This window comes from Gymnoscopelus microlampas, assembly GCF_963454915.1.
Source record: "Gymnoscopelus microlampas genome assembly, chromosome: 18".
Classification (NCBI taxonomy): domain Eukaryota; kingdom Metazoa; phylum Chordata; class Actinopteri; order Myctophiformes; family Myctophidae; genus Gymnoscopelus; species Gymnoscopelus microlampas.
Window position 1 is genome coordinate 28,114,081 of NC_139955.1, and position 22,280 is coordinate 28,136,360.

At 43.6% G+C, this 22,280-nt stretch overlaps 1 protein-coding gene across 1 annotated transcript in view; it reads right to left on the reverse strand.

The window, feature by feature from the left end:
- The window catches only part of slit3 (slit homolog 3), a 280,042-nt gene that overhangs the window by 24,636 nt on the left and 233,126 nt on the right, over nucleotides 1-22,280 (reverse strand). The window contains exons 20-29 of the mRNA XM_084041902.1: nucleotides 21,168-21,300; nucleotides 17,923-17,991; nucleotides 17,716-17,787; nucleotides 15,419-15,490; nucleotides 11,930-12,001; nucleotides 11,576-11,658; nucleotides 11,310-11,390; nucleotides 10,770-10,894; nucleotides 7,936-8,033; nucleotides 2,005-2,144 (exon numbers count right to left, since the gene is read on the reverse strand). Coding sequence (XP_083898028.1) covers nucleotides 2,005-2,144; nucleotides 7,936-8,033; nucleotides 10,770-10,894; nucleotides 11,310-11,390; nucleotides 11,576-11,658; nucleotides 11,930-12,001; nucleotides 15,419-15,490; nucleotides 17,716-17,787; nucleotides 17,923-17,991; nucleotides 21,168-21,300 — 945 coding nt within the window. The remainder of the gene's footprint in view (nucleotides 1-2,004; nucleotides 2,145-7,935; nucleotides 8,034-10,769; nucleotides 10,895-11,309; nucleotides 11,391-11,575; nucleotides 11,659-11,929; nucleotides 12,002-15,418; nucleotides 15,491-17,715; nucleotides 17,788-17,922; nucleotides 17,992-21,167; nucleotides 21,301-22,280) is intronic.

Genomic DNA, 22,280 nt, shown 5'->3' on the forward strand with positions numbered 1-22,280 from the left:
TGCTGTCAGGCTACATAGCCTAACTTTTGACTGTACTGTTACTATAATCTTGTTAATGAAGTATTTAATCAATCCATGCAATCAATCAATCCTCATACTACATGCATGTTGAGTTAGTGGTGCGCGGGATTGAACCCAGAACCGCGTGGTCCAAAGGCGAAGCCTTGCCGACTGAGCTACACGGACATTGTTATAAAGCATTATGCTTATCGCTATAATTATACAGTGTTATAAGCACACTGTAATGCATTATAAGTATGTTTAATGCATTATGGGCTTTATAGAAAATGTTAGTAAATGTTGATGTGCTTCCACATCACTTAATTTGCACACACAGACACACATCTGCACGGATAGTGAAAACTGCTAATTTGGTGGATTAGGAAGGGTCCCCTCTGATTCCGCCCCATTCAGACCTTGACTCCCTCTACACAGCACAAACGCAGGGGAAAACGTGGCCCTTGGCCCTTAGCAGCGGCGGACAGGTGGCTTGTTTGAATTCCCAGACGTGCATGCAGGGAAAAATGTGTGTGGCTGAAGTGAATGGAGGAATGCTCTCTCCCCTCTCTCTCCCTCTGTGGAAGTGACCTTGTGCTAGACACTTAATGCCAACGCTGCTCTTTGGAGACGCTACAGCGGCGGACTGCGGTACCGTAGGCTATAGTTGTAGCAGACAGCTCCCTGGGCGTGGGCGTACCGTGGATGTACTACAGAACGGCACGTTGCTGTGAAAAAAAGGTAGCTTTGTCGACTTTCTCCGATGAGATGAATGCTAAAAATACTCAAACTGAAACCCAGCGTTTTTCTCTCTCGGCCCATCTGCCTTCTTTCCCTTCAGTTGAAAATAGAACATTGTATGTCTACCAAAAGCCGTCACCCGACGCTTTGCTGTTCAATTCAGAAACAAGGTATGGATCAGGATGTTCTCTAAAATGCCCTGGCAGGTCTCGAGATGGCAAAGAAACATGGATAGTCCCAATCTCCCTGTCGTTTTCTTGCCCTGCCACTGCTGCCAGTGCTGCTGCCGTGTAAAGGAAGGCATCCAGTTCAACGTTTTAAAATAAAACTGGTCGGATGCGTCATTTTGGGGCTGAAAAAGCCCAAAAGTGGAAATCTGAAGTTTGAGCCATCTAAAGTTAGCCCAGCACATCATGGTGCTTTCAGGAAACACTGTGACGTGCAGGGGATCATATTAACCCCGCTGGTCATTTTGTGGTGACGGTGTCGGTTGCTGAGCTCAGAGAAAATGGAACATGGAGTGTGGTAGATCACTGGTGCAGTCCTGGCCTTTCAGCCCTGTGTGTGTGTGTGTGTGTGTGTGTGTGTGTGTGTGTGTGTGTGTGTGTGTGTGTGTGTGTGTGTGTGTGTGTGTGTGTGTGTGTGTGTGTGTGTGTGTGTGTGTGTGTGTGTGTGTGTGTGTGTGTGTGTGTGTGTGTTGCAGCAGCTGTTGCAGTCCCATCCTCCAAGCCCTCAGTGACGGTGTAACATTATGACTCGCTCCACTGAGGAGTGTACAGGTTCACTGGCAAAGGAGGTGTGTGTGTGTGCGCGCGCGCGTATGCGCGTGTCGCTGCATGTGGTGGGATGGCTGGCAGTGTGAAGGACCCCTCTATGCCAGTGGCAGTAATGACATGGTTGGAGAGAGTGCGTTTTTGTGTGTGTGTGTGTGTGCGGATTGACTTGGTTCCAGTGTCAAAGGGGACCAGCTGTGAGGGAGTGTGTACATGTGTGTGTACTATGCGTACACACACACACACAATCTTTCTTTTCCTTAGAGGTCACCGCTTGCTACTCCAGTCTGTCAGGCAGAAGTTAAAAACCCTCTAGTCAGCAGTTTGGCTTTAACTTGCTGGATTCAAACCAAGTTTCTCTCCCTCTCTCTTTCAATCTCTCTCCGTCTCTGTCTCTCTCCCTTTCTTTCTCTCTCTCTCTCTATTTCTGTCCTCCATTTGTTCTCCCCCTCCATCCATATGTGACTCTCTCTCTTTCTTTCAGTGTGGTTACCTGTGTAGTTGGGTGGGCAGATGCAGGTGTAGTTGTTGACTCCGTCTACGCAGGTGGAGTTGTTCTCGCAGTCGTTGTCCTCACAGTCATCGGGGTCTATTTCACACCGCTGGCCCTCGAAGCCCGGGACACACACACAGCTACACACACACACACACACACACACACACACACACACACACACACACACACACACACACACACACGTTTAAAACGCTATCTTGAAAGGCAGAAATTGTATGCATTAGATAACGGTGACCTAAGATGAAGTCTATTTCATTTGATGCCAACGTTGTCAGGTCCCACCCAGCCAGGAGTCCCGGAGGCAATTATCAAACCCTCCTCCCCCTCCCCTCCTCAAATGTTCTGCCACCCGCTCCTCTCTTCTCCGCTCCCCTGTGTCTCGTTCCAATGCCGCCCTCCCCAGTTCCCATCACCCCTTGCTCTCTTGCCTGTCGCCTGCTCACCCTCTCTCTCTCTCTCTCTCTCTCTCTCTCTCTCTCTCTCTCTCTCTCCAGATAGACCATGCACGCATTCATCATCATCAAAGTACATATGCACGCGCGCACACACACACACACACACACACACACACACACAGACACAGACACAGACACAGAGACGCACAGTCGCACACACACAGATGAGTGCTTTGAAGCACTGAGTTTGATAAATATGTCTTCTGTGCTGACGCACTTTGGCTCATCCAATCTCTCTTCCGGTGTCTGTAATCTATTCTGTTTGTTTCTATTCTGTTCTATACACTAGATCAGGGGTTCCCAAACTTTTCCATGCCAAGGACCCCCCAAATAGCCATAGCCGGATGCGACGATGGCCGAGTGGTTTAGGCGTATACCACATACAGTACAGTCGCATTGTGAGCTTGTCGATTGGCTATTTTCAGCGAACGTTTTCCCCACAGTAACGGAAAACAGAAAAGACACTAGTATTGAGCCCTGAGGGACTCCAGTCACCCATATGGGGTTTAACCCATTAAGACCTGGAACTGTGCCATTTTTAGATTTGAGCTAAAAAGCATTATTTTACACTTTGGGCTATTCAAAAATAGCAGATCTACAAGCTCATAGCGCGGCACCGAGTGCCGCGCTATGCCGCGCGTGCAAATCTTTGAATATATATATTTTTTAAGCGAACATTTTTAACTCAAATCGTTGCTTCTGGGGGGTCCCTGGAACAACATATTTTGATGGGGGTCCGCGGCCAAATACATATAATTTAGGGGGTCCTTAACATGAAAAAGATTGAGCACCACTGATATAGAAACATACGTTTTTCAGAAAACTGTTGGGATTTAGGAGACATGTAGAATCGGCTTCAGGTCTCAATGGGTTAAGTGGTTAGCATACCTCTATACATACCCCTTCTATATCGTCTCTGTCGGGTGGAAACCTCGTATCTCTAAAACTGTTACTTTTCAGGATTCAGATTCAAAAGTAGCAAAACTAGCAGATTGAGCTTGTGGATCTGCTACTTTTGATACTTTAGTGTGACGCTGTAGTACGATCATCAAGTACAACACAAACAAGTTAAAATATGGAGATAATAGGTTTCTGGCCGACAGCAACGGCATTCTCTCTCTCTCTCTCCTCTACGTTTTCCTCTGTTTCCCTCTGTGTGTCTCAGACTAACACTTATCTCACTATAGCTCACTAGCTCTGTGCTCACGCCCACTAGTGACGACGCAGGTCATTTGTCACTGAACGCCCAGTGCAGCGACTATACCCCCACGCCCTTGGATTTCCTGTCTGTCTGTCACTCTTGTCAGTTACACCTCGCCCTGCTTGGCGGGGGCTGAGTGAGGCGATGCAGTGCGGAGGGTGTGTGTGTGTGTGTGTGTGTGTGTGTGTGTGTGTTTTGTGTGTGACTGGTTTACTTAAACTGGACTATACTGTTTTTTATTCATGAATTAACCCTTTCAATCCGGGAACGCATCTGTGTCATTTTAGATTTGAGCTAGAGCCAGTATTTTATTCTTTGGTTCACAAATAGCAGATATATAACAGAGTGCCACGCTACTACAGTAGCTTGTAGATCTGCTATTTTTGAAAGATCTTGAACATTTGTGCAAATCTTTGGATACATATATATTTTTTAACTACATTTTTAACTCAAAGCTTTGCTTCTGGAGGTCCCTGGAAGAAAACATTTTACAAATGTTTGCTTTAAAAATATATATATTCAAAGATTTGCACACATTTGCACGAAAAAAAAAAAGCAGATCTATAAGCTGCACTATGAGCTTGTATATCTGCTACTTTTGAATAGCCAAAGTATAAAATGATGGTTAAAGTGTTTACACAGATGCGTTCCGGTCTTGGATTAAAGGGTCTATCCTACAGTATATCATGAAATGTAGCTTTTATTTGGTTTGTGGTCATTTCGGGAGAGTTCTGTGATGTATCTTCCACCCAAAAAAGTGCTTTCATTTACTTCCCTCAACAGTGCCCCAGAACAGGTCATTTATCATTGCTGATGAAAAAGTTTCAAAATATGCAGGGAAATCAGAGAAAATTATGTTTTATTTTTAAGCTAATCACTCATAACACGTTGTAAGGACCTTCAAATCCAACATATTTTTGTAAAACAGCATAAAATGTCCACTTTAAGTTCGTTTGCATGCATGTAACAAATTGAACCCTGCTGGTGATTTATTACACCAAGAACCGTTGCTGTCAGACCCGTTAGTTTACTTTAATTTAGTCTCATCCCCATTAGCTGTTGCCATCGTGGTCTGTTATGACCAGCCTTCTCAGTTCAGGGATTTGGTTTTTGCCTTGAATATAGCCTCTAAGGCAGCAAATATTCCCAGACTGTGTGCATGGCACCCAGCAAGCTACAGCAAGCTCTACCAATCAAACGGATATGTTTAGGTTTATGTTAGAGATGGTCCAGTTTAACGTTAGGGTCATGGTTGGTGTTAGGGTCGGTCAGTCCTACCGAAAGAGTTGGGACATGTTCAGGTTTGTCAGGGCAGGTTTGTCCTATCGCAGATTTAATGGCAGTGGATAGTATTGCTTTAACCCATGAAGACCGGGAACGCATCTGTGTAATTTTTTAATTTCTTTGGGCTATTCAAAAATATCAGATCTACAAGCTCATTGCGCGGCACCGAGTGCCATGCTATATGAGCTTGTAGATCTGCTATTTTAGAAAAATCGTGAAAGTTTGTGCAAATATTTGAATATATATATTTTTCTAAAGGGAACATTTGTAACGCAAATCTTTGCTTCTGGGGGTCCCTGGAACAAAATATTTTGAGATGCAGCCAAATACATATCATTTTGGGGGTCCTTGACATGAAAAAGAAGAAACACTGATATAGAAACATACGTTTTTTTTTAATTAGAAGCCATAGAATCCCCAGAAGCAAAGATTTGAGTTTATATGTTATGCTCAAATATGCTCAAAAAAGGGACGCCAGGTTGAACGGTTAATTTTCTCCTGATGGAATTGTTGATGTTGATTGAAAGCTGATTGAAAGCAGAGTGTAAGTACGCTCGCGGCCAACAGGACTACAACAACAAAGACAAGCTATTGTGTCAGCCTTAAAAATGTGTGTCGCTTTAAGGAATGTAAATGCAAAATAAATCTAAACGGCAGTGGAAACGAAGAGCAGAAAACAAGACAAAACATTATTACAGTACATTATTTCCAGGCAAATATTATGCTTTTACTCCACTACAATTACTTGAAAACTTTAATTACTAGTTACTTCGTAGATTTTGATTATTATTACAAAACATACATTACCCACTTCAGCCCTATATATGTACATTTCGGCCATTCGAAAATAGCCGATCTACAAGCTCACAATACGTCGTGAGCTTGTAGATCGGCTATTTTCAAAATATTTTTATGCATTTTATACATTTGAAAACTTGTGAAATGGGACATTCTGCATAATGAGTACTTTCTACTTTTGGTACTTTTAAGTACATTTTGACACCAATACTTTTGTACTTTGAGTCTTTCACTAGTAACTAGTTACAAAGTAAATTTAGATTTTTGCTTGTAGCAGAGTATTTCTACATTGCGGTATTCATACTTTTACTTAGGTAAAACATTTGAGTACTTTTCCCACCACTGGTAAAGACACATCAGGGACAGGCAGGGAAACGCTGTCGCTTTGGAAAACACAAGCTGAGTGCAGCATGTAGCCAGCGCCGGCGGGGTCAAAGGTTAGCCTCCACCAATCAAATCCCCAGGTGTGACATTTTGAGCGCAGAGCTTGACAAATTGGTTCGCGTCCACCGCGCGGCAGAACCGACTTTAATTGGACTTATTGGAATACCAACGGCTGATTATACTTTCATGTTAAAAAATGTCAAAGGGGAATTCTCTCTCCCCCCTCTCTCTCTCTTTCTAGTTCCCTCCCTCTAGCTTTCATTATCCTCCGGTTTCATCCCTAGATCCCTTTCCCTTTACTTTATTTACTCTGCTCTCTTTTTCTTCTCTTAAAAATTCCTCTCTCATCTCTTTTTATTTTTCACGATTTTGCTTTTTTCCTCTTTCAGTACCCTTCTGTCTGTCTGTCTGTCTGTCTGTCTGTCTGTCTGTCTCTCTTTCTCTCTCTCTCTCTCTCAAAGGGTACTAGTATGTACCCGGGTTGGTATTAACATTAAGAGAAGGTCCCTAAAGGGCAGAGGGAGAGCCACTGATAGAATTAGCATGCAGCAGCTAAAGGCCAAAGGCACATTGTGTCTTTTCAAAGGCCAGGGGCCTTATTAAGTTCAGAGAGAGAGAGAGAGAGAGAGGGGGGGGGGGGGCAGATCTGCTAAAGGTATTTATGACAATTGCTTCAATCATAATGGTCGTACGTCAAAAGTCAAAGACAACAGGGCACTGGGAAAAAAAACTTGGAACACGTCACACACACGCACGCACACACACACACACACACACACACACACACACACACACACACACACACACACACACACACACACACACACACACACACACACACACACACACACGCGTGCGCTCACATTCAAATGGACACAAACGTCATAGAAGGAAAATCCATTATGGGGTTGGCATTAGGGGTTACTGTATCTCGGACAATGGCTCGTCCAGTTTAAACAGGACTGTTCAGTCTAATCACGTTGTCTAGATGTCTGAGGTTCAGAGTGAAATGGTTTTTTTTGCCTGTAAATGAGACTCCAGGGTCAGGCTGTAAAATGTCTCTCAGCTAAATAGACAACACAGAGCTGTAGGGAGGAGTACTGGAGTTGAACCCAAGACCCAAACGCATTAACCAATAAAAATGTGTTTGATGAATTTGTAACCATGCTTCTGTGTGATCTATGCGCATATATGTGCAGTACACTCACTTGAAGTTTGTGGTTGTAACCTATTTAACCACAAAAATATTCAAAATCATATATTACCTATATTAAAATTGGCTTAAGGGAGGACCGGCCGGCGGGCGGGCGCCGCCACGCTCATGTCACTATGACTCGGCCATAACCTTATAAGGAGTTCCAAATGCAGCTGCTCCAAAATATGGAGTGTGTTGTCTAACCGCAATGTGTCGTCATGACATCAGGCGTAAACAAATCAGTCATCTCCATATATGGGCACAAAAGGGGGCATGCCCATATATGGGCATATACTGATGACATCAGGGATCTCCATATATGGGCATATCGGTCAGATCGGCGGCCCGAACTCTAGGGGCACTGCCTTACCCCTTATGCATAAACTTGTTAGCCATTTTTTACTATTTTAGTAAAAATTTTAAATATTTTTAAATGTTTTTCAAAATAATAAAAAAAATAATGTCTAAAAAGTTTTGGCATAAAAGGGGTAAGGCAAGATACGAAGATACTAACTAAAATAGCCGATACAAGCTCATTGGATATTTTCTAAACATTGGCCCCACTTCAAAACCATGTGAACAGTGTTTACCTGAACTGATCCTGGTGGCCCGGTTGCGTGTGGCACGTCCCTCCATTAGAGCAGGGGAAGCTGATACAGGCGTTAATAGCAATCTCACAGTTCTGACCCTGGAGCAGAGAGAGAAGAGAAGAGGAAAGCAATTAAAAGTAGGCCCTCAATACAATCTGCTTCTATAAGACAAAGAAGACTACATTATTCATAACAAGCCTATGCCCTCCTCTGGTATATGAATTACACACTGTAATACCAGCAATTGCATGAAACCTGTAGGCTAACAAACGCAGACATGCACCACCTCAGAAATAGGAAAGGGTAATCATTGCTGGTTAACCTTCCCGGGTAGCAGACCAACATGACTTTTGATTCATCATAAGAAAAAAATGCAATACTGTTTAGATATTGAATTCCTCGTGTAAAACAAAAGTGGAAAAAAGAAGCTTGAGTTGCACTGATTTTAGAAATTCCTTATATGGTTATTGATTCATCTGAGGTGTCTCTGTGAAATATATATTTTTTGGAAATGCTAGAGTTCTTCAGAACGGGGGAAAAACAGTACCTCGTTGTTGGAACTCACTATGTATGGTTGCTCAGAGTAAGAATTTTGATTATTGTTTTGAATGTTTTGGAACTTTTTGTTGGCTTGGTGAAAGGAAATAGCCTGTAGAAAGCTAGTGGGTGAATACATTTTCCTCAATACTAAAATATTTTGAGTGCACCCGGCACGCACACACACACACAAACGCACTCCCTTTTGCTCAGGGGCCAGTGATTGACATTTCATACGCTTTTGAAACGCTTGATATTTAACAACGCTCCTAGCCATTGACCAGAGCGGAAGCTGTCTTCTAGCAGGGCTTTTAGACTCTACTCTTATCAACACACACACACACACACCTATTTTCTGAATAAACATCTCTCATAAGTATCATGTGGCATAATTATTCACAGAGAATCTGTCAAGAGCGCGTGCGCGCACACACACACACACACACACACACACACACACACACACACACACACACACACACACACACACACACACACACACACACACACACACACACACACACACACACACACACACACACACACACACGTTTTCATTTCCAACCAGACCTTTGACCATGGACACGCCCACTTCCTCTCATCTCAGACAGAGAGAGAACCAACACTGGTTCAAGTCTGCCACTCATACGGCCTCTTCTCTTTCCTCCTTCTCACATTCACTCCTTCCTCTTTCATTCCCTCCTCTCTCTCTCTCTCTCTCTCTCGCTCTCTCTCTCTGTCTCATTCACTTGGGCTCCCGTTCTCTCCCCTCTTTTTTCTCTCTCTCTTTCATGTTCTGCCACTCCTTGTTTGACTTGTCTAACACATTTTAATTAATGTGGGCCCAGAGGATGCAGGGAAAGAAACACACACACACACACACACACACACACACACACACACACACACACACACACACACACACACACACACAGATATATATATATGTATATATATACGTTTTTGGTAAGTAGCTGCACGCCCGCGCACACACACAGAAACACACACACATGCGTCGACCTTGGTGATGTTTTAATTAAAGCCAAGACTGGGGCTTTGTCCTCCTGTTACAGCCTAGAGGTTATGAGCCGTGGTGTGTGTGTGTGTGTGAGCGTGTACATGTGTGTCGGGACTCGGGAAGGGCACAAGGGTCTGTGCTTGTGTGATGTCATTTGTGTAATGCCCACGCAACAAAAAGGGACTGCAGCAGCAGCAGCAGCAGCAGCAATGCGGGTGTGCTGGATGAATGCATAAAGCCAGACATCTCCAGACGCACGCTTGTAAGCATACAGCCCACGTCCCCAGACTAGTGGATTTGCATGTCTTTCCCTAATGTGAAGGGTTTCTGACACTTATACGGACCATAGCGGTGTTACCAGTCAATAGCTCTGATACGACTAGTAGCTGTCATCATTTACCTGTCAATAGCACAGATACATTATGCATGCAAGGCCAGGCCTAAGCCCTGTGAGACCGCTTAATACCCTACACCAGGGGTCTTCAACGTTATTCAGTCCAAGGACCCTCTAGGTGAGAGAGAGATGAAGCAGGGACCACCCCCCCCACTACATTTTGTATAAAATTGTGTTGCAGATTTAACTTTTTCATAGATAGCTTCATAGACTTGTTTGACAGCACTGTCAATATGTAGCGTTGTGTTGGATTCTTGTTAATATGTATTTGACAGTTAACCACTTAAACCCTCAATACTTAAAAAACTTGTACTTTTTCTGCTCTTTTTCCCCCCTACACCAAACCCCTTTGCTGAAAATAGCTGATCTACAAGCTCACAACGCCTCGCAGCGCGAGGCGTTGTGAGCTTGTAGATCAGCTATTTTCAGCTAATGTTCAACCTCAGAATAGGGATGCTAGGGTTCAAGTGGTTATGTACACAAAGATTTGGTGGCCCCCCACCTGTAGTAACTCTGAGCACCCCCAAGGGGTCCTGGACCCCCAGTTGATGACCCATGTCCTACACTTAACAGACAGGTTCAGCCATCTCATGCCACTACGCACACGCACAACCAATTGCACACGGATTCACACAGACATGCGCACACATGCAGCTGTTTCCAGATGTGTAGACATTTTTGTCTTTTTGCGGAGTGGGCAAGCTTTAGAATTATTTTCTTAATATTAATCTCTGCTTCTGCACTTTGTTGCTTTTCCGTGATGTGAAATGCTTGACCGGTGCAAAACAAATGAGAAATCTGTAGAGTGGGTTGCCACCCCCAGGTGGCGGCCCACCACGCCTAATAGTTAGGAAGACAATGCAATTGTGTCATAATGTGCCTCACCTTGTATCCGAAGGGACAGGTGCAATGGTAGGATCCAATCATGTCGGGGACACAGGTGCCGTTGTTCAGGCATGGATCCGCCAGACAGGGAGCGCACTTGGCCATCAGACTGATGTCTACTGGACCTGAGGCAGTTACATTGAAATAAATGTCAAGCAGTGGTGGAAAAAGTACTCCGATTTTTTACTGAAGTAAAAGTATCAATACTGCAATGTAGAAGTCCGGAATAAAACATTTACTTGAGTGAAAGTACAAAAGTATTGGTATCAAAATATACTTAAAGTACTAATGTTCCGTTTCACAAGTTATCATATGTCTAAAATGTATAAAAATCTTTTGAAAATAGCAGATCTACAAGCTCACAATGTGTCGCATCGCGACGCATTGTGAGCGTAGCAGGTCTTTAGCAGATTTTTTTTTTTACACAAATCTTCTCTTCTGGGGGTCCCTGGCACAAAACGTTTTCAGATGAGGGTCCGCGGCCAAATGCATATCAATTTGGGGGTCCTTGGTACGAAAAAGAGAACTGGCGTAGAATACCTTTACACTGGAATCTGTTGAGTGGAGTGGTGAGCAGCAGTCTGTCAGCCATGTCAGGAGGCCCCGTGCAGCGGGCGATGCCTGAATGAAACACACTCCGTTCATAGCAGTACTATTCTATACTAGGTTGTAGTGTTTACTTCAATAAAACACACTCACAGCGGTACTATTCTATACTAGGTTGTAGTATTTACTTCAATGCTACCAGTACAACATTGTGCAATATTCTACAACGCTACATTGTTTAGTAATATTATTATTCTTACCAGGTTCTTTAAATCCAGCCTTGACCCACTGAGAGAGCCACCGCAGGTCACAGTTACAGTACAGAGGGTTGGCACCGAGAGCCCTACAGTACACACACACACACACACACACACACACGAAAAAAATTACAAAGATGCTTTCCCGGTTTTAATGGGTTAAAATAAGTCTACTTAGTAGATGGCACAATTACAATTCAGTACCTTAAAACACTCACACACACACACACACACACACACACACACACACACACACACACACACACACACACACACACACACACACACACACACACACACACACACACACACACACACACACACACACACACACAGTATGCACAGGGTCGTACTCACAGGTGGGACAGAGAGGTCAGGTGGTTGAAAGCTCCTTCTGGGATAGTTGAAAGGTCATTGCCATGGAGAGTCCTGGAGGACGAGATAGAGAATCTGTTTGAATATCAGATATATTTCTTCCACAGTTAAGCTGTTTATTAGCAGCATCTTTGGCTTTGTGAGAGTTCACATCTTATCAGCCTATCACGAGAGCAGACCACGGGAAGGACTTGCACGAGGCCATGGACAAAGTAACAATAGATAGCACATGAATGAGTGTAAGAGTAATTGGTGAAATAAATGTTACAGTAAATCCAAATGGAATGCTGCCCGGATTCATTGTCTTGTGTGTGTTGATACAAAACACAACATGATACCATGAGTGCACGGCAATTCTTTGACACAATTCCCAGTGTTGAATTTCAACCTTGCACACCTGTTTAGCCAACGTAGCAGCTAGCCAGTAGCCTTTCACATCATAGTAGTTTGCCAGTGGGCTTTCACAGAAATGTCACCTTGATGTAGCAACAAGATAAACTCGACTGTACAAGCTGTGGCAAGATGGAGAAGCTCAAGCCTCCGAGTAAGCCTAAGATGACGGGCAATGTTGATGCTAATTGGAAAATGTTCAAGCAACAGATGTACAGTAGCTTGGGTGTGCACTTCCCTGAGTATAGACTAGTTCTATTATGACACATACACATACAATTATTGTACATCTTGTGGACTTGTGCATGTAGACTTTTCATTGTTGGTGTCGTAGGAATACAAAAATGTGTATGTGTGTGTATGCCTGTAGTCTGCCTGTATTTGTGTGTGTGTGTGTGTGTGTGTGTGTGTGTGTGTGTGTGTGTGTGTGTGTGTGTGTGTGTGTGTGTGTGTGTGTGTGTGTGTGTGTGTGTGTGTGTGTGTGTGTGTGTGTGTGTGTGTGTGTGTGTGTGTGTGTGTGTGTGTTGCTGGTTGTGACTTCTCATTCCATTAGGGCACAGGGCAGTAGCAGGGAACAGACATCAACACACCACCATATAACGTGTGTGTGTGTGTGTGTGTGTGTGTGGGGGTGGGGGTGGGTGGGTGGGTGGGTGAGTGAGTGGGTGGGTGGGTGTGTGTGTGTGTGTTTGTGTCCTTTTTACAATGTGCTGTGGGTATATTTGAGCTTTTTAGCTGGTGTGTGTGTGTGCGTGCACGTGCGTCTGCGTCTGTTCAGGGTGGTCTACCAGCCCCTGCGCCAGACTGGCCCAGGGGGGTTGTGGGTAATGAGGAAGTGACAGTGATGGCTGCCTGGCAACCAATTGCTATGTGGGGGCATAGAGGAGACGGGTCCCTACAGCAACATCAAATAAGAAGAAAAAAGAAAGAAAGAGAGAAGAAAAGAAACGGCAGCAGCAAACTAAACCTATAAGGCAAAACATAGATATTAAACAGAAAAGAAATCTCCGACAGAGGAAAATAAATGCCTACGGCTTGGAAACGGATCAGCCATTCCAACTGCTTTTGAATCAAACAGTGGCTCTTCAAAAACAGAGTATCTAATTCAACTTATAGTAAGGTAAACTAAGGTAAACTAAGGTAATTCGGTGTGCGATCGCCTTATATCAATATCCATAATTATCTGTCATAACTCCTTATACTTGCGATGGTGTAGATAAAAAAAGAAAGGCTAAAAAATACAAAAAAAAAAAGAAATAACGCAACAATGTTGTGGAAGCACCCGTCGCCCTCCATTGGCGCTCCCATCATCTTTTTAATTTGTATTCAAGGGTATTGATTTGACCCAACTGAGTTATTGATTAATATACTGTACTTAAACATCCACAATACAGTTGTAAGTGTGTGTGTGTATGTGTGCTTTTGCTGTACTGTGTGTGTGTGTGTGTGTGTGTGTGTGTGTGTGTGTGTGTGTGTGTGTGTGTGTGTGTGTGTGTGTGTGTGTGTGTGTGTGTGTGTGTGTGTGTGTGTGTGTGTGTGTGTGTGTGTGTGTGCATTTGTGTCTGTGGGATGGAGTTCCCAGAGGTGTGTGTTTGTACGCGTGCATGTGTCTCCTTGAAATCTGTGCGTACCTGTGAATTTGTGTGTGTCTGCACGCACGCACGTGTGTGTGTGTGTGTGTGTGAGTATTAGAAGGCAGCGGGTGGACAACCAGATGGATGACTGAGAGAAACAGAGACTGAAGGTCTATCCATCAAACAGAGAGAAAGAAGAGGAGTAGACCAGAGGGAGAGAGAGAGAGAGACAGACAGACAGACGGGGAGAGAGGGAGAGAGAGAGAGAGAGACACAGACAGACAGAGAGATACTGTAGAGAGAGAGAGATACAGAGAGACAGCCATAGACGGACGGACGGACGGACGGGGGGGGGGGAAGAGAGAGAGAGAGAGAGAGAGAGAGAGAGAGAGAGAGAGAGAGAGAGAGAGAGAGAGAGAGAGAGAGAGAGAGAGAGAGAGAGAGAGAGAGAGAGAGAGAGAGAGAGAGAGAGAGAGAGAGAGAGAGAGAGAGAGAGAGAGAGAGAGAGAGAGAGAGAGAGAGAGAGAGAGAGAGAGAGAGAGAGAGAGAAGGCAAACAGACAGACAGGAGGAGAGAATGGAAGGAGGGAGTCAGAATGAGAGAAGGAAAGGGTGGGGGTGGGTGAAAAAAGTGAGGGATACCCAAGAGACAAGAGAAGGGGCTGGATATGAATGAGGAGAGAGAGGGGCAGTTTCTGAGCAAGAGAGAGGGGTGGGGTGGAGAGAGGAGGAACGTGGAGAGGTAATCGTTGACAATCATTCATAGATGAAAGCTCCATGTTGGACCAATATGCCCAAGATTCTACTTTACTGCAGTGATCTTCAACTTCTCTCCACCCTATTGCTAGTTCTCTATTCTGAAGCGAGATAAGACTATTATATCAACAGTGCTTCATGCCGATGGTAAAATATAAAACGTCAACAAAATTGTCCCTAATCTGGGGTGAACATTCAGTGAACATAGCCGACCTACAAGCTCACAACGCGACGCTCACTATGTGCCGCACTGTGAGCTTGTAGACCGGCTATATGTTCGCCGAAGAAATTTGGTGTAGAGGGGAAAAGGACAGGACCAAATAATAAGAACATAAGGTTTAAGATGTTAGATCTTTCTATACATTGCAAACAACAATAAAGTAGAGGTGTAACCACTTAACCATAAACATTTTTACCAATTATTTTGAAAATAGCCGATTTAGAATATTTGGAAAAATGGGGGCTTTTTGGTCTTTCTTTATAGTTTTCAGTAGAGACAGACAGGAAACAGGGAGAGAGACATGCAGCAAAGATTGTCGGGAACGGGACTCAAACCCACGATGCGCCATGTCAGCCTACATTAGAGCCTAGTTGCCCGGACCGCTACGCCAGCTGTCCGGGCCGGATTTCTTTTTTTTTTTATCGCCTATAATGATATGGCCCAAATTGGGATGCCAGGTTTAAAAGTGCATAAAGTAACAAAAGGAGAATGCGAAGTCTATGAGAAGAAGTTGGATCCCAGTACTACTCACAGCAGCCGTAGAGACTTGAGTCCATCGAAGGCGTGAACAGGGATGCAGCGAATCTGATTATAACTCAGGATACTGTCAGGGAGAGAGAGAGAGAGAGAGTTAAGAGTAACGTTTGAACACACTGCTGGAATATAACACTAAAGAAATACAGAGAGAAAACAGCCTAAACCTCACAGGAAGGACAGGAGAGGAGAGGAGATTGATTGAGTCTGCCTCCCACGGCAGGTGCACACACACACATTTACCAACACACAGGAAAGAGATTTATACTTTTGTGAGTTGCACCTAAACTTGCTGACCTACAAGCAGTGGTGAAAAGTAAAGTACATTTACTCAAGTACTGTACTTAAGTACAATTTTGAGGTACTTTTACCTTTACTTCTACTCCACTACATCTCGGAGGCTCACAATGCGTCGCGATGCGACGCATTGTGAGCTTGTAGATCTGCTATTTTCAAACATTTTAGTACTTTTACTTTTGGTACTTTAAGTACATTTTGATACCAATACTTTTGTACTTTTACTTGTAACAGAGCACTTCTTCTACATTGCAGTATTGATACTTTTACTTAAGTAAAACATTTAAGTACTTTGACCACCACTGTCTACAAGCTGTGAGCTTGCAGATCAGCTATTTTAGGCGCGCGACCCCATCGATGTAGTATAAATCAAGCATTAATGTCCGTTGCACAAAGGAAGCGTTTATGTCGTGTGATTAATTAACATTAATTTAAAACTGCTGTTTCTGTGATGAATACATCCACAGTATTTTGTGTGATTAATTTGCAGTAATTTAAACTGCTGTTTGTGTCAATGAGTACATCCACGCAATTATTATGCTGCGATAAAGCGGCATAGTATTTTTTTTACAAGTCTGTGGATAAAAGCATCAACCTGCATGAACGAAGCATCACCGAAGTAATAGTTTGAAGCAATTATTCTCAGATTTCAGATGGTTTATTGGTCACGCTCCTGATGTTTAAGGATCATTACTCATAACAAAACCCAGGTGTGTTGTGTTTAAATCTGCGATTTAAAAATGTTTTTATCTCACATTTTTAAACACTCTCTTTTTTTTGTTTGTTTTTACTTTATCTTTATTTTAAACACATATTTCAATGACAGAGACTCCAAACGTTTGTTTCTCCATCAAACTCATTGTTGGCCTTTTTTTAACACCCATATTACACTAGATATCAGCCAAAACAAGAGCAGAGCAAAACAAAAAACAAGAATAAAGATTTTTTTTACATTTATCTTGTGCACACAGAGAGACACAAACATTGCAAGCACTTTACCTGTCAGCTAGTAAGCCGAGAAAGACAGATGGAGAGGGTGTATAAGAAAGTGTGTGTGTGTGTGTGTGTGTGTGTGTGTGTGTGTGTGTGTGTGTGTGTGTGTGTGTGTGTGTGTGTGTGTGTGTGTGTGTGTGTGTGTGTGTGTGTGTGTGTGTGGGAGGGGGTGTTAGAAATAGAATCCAGATAGTTTTGAGAGCTACAGTATAAAGAGAAGGAGGGAGGTGAAAGAATGACTGGCAGTCAGAGACAGGAGGAGAAAGAGTGACGGAGATGGAGAGAAAGGTAAACAGTAGGGTTGCAGTAGTTAATCCAACTAATTGAATTAATCGATTATTAAAAAGAAAATCATCAATCTTTAATTTCATGAAATAATCTATTAATAATCAATCACTAATTTGGGTTAAAACGTTTTTTATTGCGAACATAGCTGAGCTTGTAGATCGGCTATCATCAGTATTTTTGCATGACACCAGAATAATAGATAAGAAAATAACCAGCCTTTAGTAAACAGAGAAGAGAGGATAGGAAGAGAGGGTAACAATGAGAGAAGGGAGGAGGAGAGAAGATGGTAGGGAAGAAAGAAGGGAGACTGAAATACAGGTGAGGTGTGTGTGTGTGTGTGTGTGTGTGTGTGTGTGTGTGTGTGTGTGTGTGTGTGTGTGTGTGTGTGTGTGTGTGTGTGTGTGTGTGTGTGTGTGTGTGTGTGTGTGTGTGTGTGTGTGTGTGTGTGTGTGTGTGTGTGTGTGTGTGTGTGTGTGAACTAATCTGCAGATAGGATGATTAATCAAGAAGAAGAGAAGAAAACACTGATTTACACACACACACACACACACACACACACACACACACACACACACACACACACACACACACACACACACACACACACACACACACACACACACACACACACACACACACACACACACACACACACACACACACACAATGCAGTGTCTGGCCGTGTGCAGAGAGATGTGTGTTGTCATGGTAACTTACAGCGTGGCTAGTTCGGTCATGTTGCTGAAGGTGTACGCTGCCACGGTGTTGATGCTGTTGTTACTGAGGTCCCTGTACACACACACACACACACACACACACACGCTAAATTAAAATCATACAAAGTTTCAGCAAATATATAAAAATGAGAGTTTGAACACTACACAGTGGGAGTGCTGAAGTGCAGAGAGGTATCACATCACATACACCAGAGACAGATGCTTCAGGCCAGACAGCTCCTTTGGTACAGCGGTGAGCAAGTTACCCTCTAGGTACCTGTGGCCAAGGACGGACACACACACACACACACACACACACACACACACACACACACACACACACACACACACACACACACACACGGTATGTTAAAGTAAACAAAACCTTGAAAACAGAATGGCAGCACAGTATTAAAAGTAAGACTTTTTTCTTATATAATATGCATTCAAATGAACCTTTGACTATGAAGCTTAAACCTAACCCTAACCGACCTAACCTTAAACTACAATTAATGAATTCAAGTTAAACTAAACTGCAAACAAACAAAAAAACGAACACAAACCTTTGCCTAAACATATTCGAAAGTGACACCACCAGTGACACACTGTCACTGTACACCATCTACAAGCTCATAGCGCGCTACGAGCTTGTAGATTTGCTTTTTTTTTTTTTTTATCTTGAAAATTTGTGCAAATCTTTGAATATATATATGTTTTTAAAGAGAATTTCTTTTGCTCAAATCTTTGCTTCTGGGGGATTCTACAAATGTTCTCTAAATCCTAATGTTGCTATAATATCAGTGGTTCTCAAACATTTTTCATGTCAAGGACCCCCAAAATCCCCCATCTCAAAATATTATACACACAAGATTATTGTATATGAACACGTTGCAGTACATGTGCACACATGTGATCAGGGCCCACTTGAAAATATAGAAAGTGTATGCGGCCCACCCATGACGACCTCTGTGGTCAGGTGGGTGGTCCGTGTGCATTTTCAGAGCACGTTTTATTTTAGTGATCAATCAACCGATTCCGATTGTGTTCCGGCTTGGATCAATGGCAAACTTATTTATTGGTATCACTAAAATCTCAGTGTTTTGCCAGTTATTTGGGGGCCCACTTGCAATACCCTCACGGCCCACCAGTTGGCCCCCCGGCCCACAGGTTGAGAATCCCTGCACTAAGGAATATCGTCTCTGTCGGGTAGAAACCTCATTATGTCCAAAACATTTTGTAGCAGATCTACAAGCTCAAAATGATGATCAAATAGGGCGTTAAAGGAGTAGTTCACCCACAAAAAAAAAAAGACTGGACCGCTGGCATGGCGGTCCAGGCACCTATAGGCTCAATGTAGCCTGACAGCGCCTCGGCGTCTCGGGTTTGACTCCCGATCCCGACGGCCTTTGCTGCATGTCTCTCCCCTTCTCTCTGCCCATTTCCTGTCAGACTACTGTCCTGTCAACTAAAGCATTGGTTCTCAAAGTGGGGTCCGGGGACCCCCAGGGGTACTTGAGGGGGTTCCAGGGGGTCCCCAGCTAAATGATTTATTGGAACCAAATGGACCCTTACGGGTCTGTAACTCTGAGAGTGTACAAATGGAACCAAATGGACCCTAACGGGTCCATTTGGTTCCATTTGTACACTCTCAGAGTTAAATTAACATTGATTTTAGTATTTAAATTGGGGTCCCAGAGATAGAAATGCCATTAAATGGGGGTCTGTAGCCCTAATGCATGTCAAAGTGGGGGTCGTTGAAATGAAAACGGTTGAGAATCACTGCTAGAGACGTAAAAACCCTCTCTTATGGGGGTCCCTGGCATATCTTTTCAAATGGGGGTCCGCGGGCTGATAAGTGTCAATTTGGGGGTCCTTGACATGAAAAAGTTTGAGAACCCCTGAACTAAAGGCATAAAAAAGGCCAAAAACTAATCTAAAAAAAAAAGAAAAAGACTTATTTTCTATAAATTACACACCTCATGAAGCTTTGAACATCAAATTATTGTCATAGGAATGCGACAAAAACAAAAAAAATCTCCATGAATTCAAAGCTTCATGTGGTGTGTAATTGATAGAAAATATTATTTTTTTTGGGTGAACTACTCCTTTAGTTTACGGGAAAAAAACCCCACAAAAAGTTAGAATACGGAGATAGGAGGTTTCCGCCCGACAACAACGATTATGCGTGTGTGAGCGTGTGATTTAGCGTCTGACGCTCCATCATCCTCTCCATTCTTCCCTTCTCGTCTCCTCCTCCTCTCCTGCCATCTCTCTCTCCTCCTCCTCCATCAGCCCTCAAACACGGGTCATAAATAGGTCATGTAGACAGCAAGATGAAGTGTCTCCTTCTCACATGATCAATACATAATCACTGCTATTGATCCCACACAGCCACAGAGCGCTGTGTGTGTGTGTGTGTGTGTGTGTTTTGCTTCTTTTTGTTCATTTTCCCGTGTTATTTTAATTAATGCTTCCTCGTAACTGCTTTTTACAGTTTACATTTAGGTTAACATTGTATAAAAGGTGTTCATGAGAGCTGTGGATGTGTTTACTTTGCGTGTGTGTGTGTGTGTGTGTGTGTGTGTGTGTGTGTGTGTGTGTGTGTGTGTGTGTGTGTGTGTGTGTGTGTGTGTGTGTGTGTGTGTGTGTGTGTGTGTTTTTTTTCTTTCACTAAATGGTCCATTGGTTCACCCAGAGGCAGACAGAGTACTGCTGCACTGACACAACTCTGCAGCAATGAGTTTGTGAGCTTTTGGTGTGTGTGTGTGTGTGTGTGTGTGTGTGTTTGTGAGTGTAGCCGTGCATGAACGTTTGTCTACAGTATGTTTGTCTATGTGCTCATGCACATTTCATCATCTATTTCCCTGCATGTGATTGCACTGTATATGGGTGTACATGGCTGTGTGTGTGTGTGTGTGTGTGTGTGTGTGTGTGTGTGTGTGTGTGTGTGTGTGTGTGTGTGTGTGTGTGTGTGTGTGTGTGTGTGTGTGTGTGTGTGTGTGTGTGTGTGTGTGTGTGTGTGTGTGTGTGTGTGTGTGTGTGTGTGTGGTGGATGTGTAGCTTTACATGTATATTGTGTCTATCAGTGAATGTTTTTGCGTGTGTGTGTGTGTGTGTGTGTGTGTGTGTGTGTGTGTGTGTGTGTGTGTGTGTGTGTGTGTGTGTGTGTGTGTGTGTGTGTGTGTGTGTGTGTGTGTGTGTGTGTGTGTGTGTGTGTGTGTGTGTGTGTGTGTGTGTGTGTGAGTGAAAGTATGTACTAATACTATGTAAGTGTGTGTGTACACATATGAATATTCTGAAAGCATAAGGTATGTGTGTGGGAGTGTATGCATGTTTGTCAATATGTGTGAGTGTGCACAAGTGCAGGCAGGGTTGTGTGTTTGTGTGTGTGCCTGTGTGTGTGTGTGTGGGCACGCGTGTGCGTGCGTGCGTGTGTGTGTGCGTGTAGCTCACAGTTCGGTGGTGTCCTTGGGAACGCCCTTGGGGAGTGAGTGCAGGCCACGGTTGCTGCACCGCACCACCCCATCTGAGCACGTGCAGACGTCAGGGCAACGGGACGCAGGCAGACACCCGTTATCCTCCGTGCCTGGAGAAGCAGAGAGAGAGAGAGAGAGAGAGAGAGAGAGAGAGAGACAGACGGAGAGAGAGAGAGAGGAGACAGATGAGAGAGGATCGGAAGAGAGGGAGAGACCCAAGAGACACAGAAAGGAGAGAGCAAAACAAAAAATAGACAAACAGATTGCGTCAGACTTCATTATGTTTCACGTACCCACTCAATTCAACTCACCTCTGCACTTGAAAAAGAACCCCCCCCCCCCCCCCCCCTTCACATGGGACATATGAGAGACCTCCCTTCCCTACGACCAGTGGTGGAAAGTAACTAAGTACATTTACTTAAGTATTGTACTTGAGTACAATTTTTTGGTATTTTTACTTTACTGGAGTATTTACTTACTTTACTTTTTACTCCACTACATCTACAGTACATCTCAGAGGCAAATATTGTACTTTTACTCCACTACAATTATTTGAAAGTTACTAGTTACTTTGTAGATATTGATTATTATTACAAAACATGTTAAACACTCCAGCCCTATTTAAAAAGCTATTTTCAAAATATTTGTATACATTTCACACTTTTGAAACCTGTGAAATGGGACTTTCTGCATAACGAGTACTATTTATTTTGGTACTTTTAAATACATTTTCATGCCAATACTTTTGTACTTTTACTCAAGTACATTTTGAACACCGGACTCGTACTCGTAACAGAGTATTTCTGCAATAGGGTATTGATACTTTTTTGTAAAACATTTGAGTACATTTGAGGTGCCTGTACGACACCCATCTGGCCATCGCCTCTCCCTCCTGTCTCCTAGGCTGTGGAATGACCTCCCCCTCAGTGTCAGACTGCAGACTCACTCACTACACATTTTCTGCCGCAGTCTGACAACTCACCTCTTCAGACTCCACCTCACCCCCCTAGCACAGTGGTTCTCTCCACCTTTTCAGGCCACGACCCCCCCAAAATAATCATATTTGAACTGAGGACCCTCTGACAAGCAC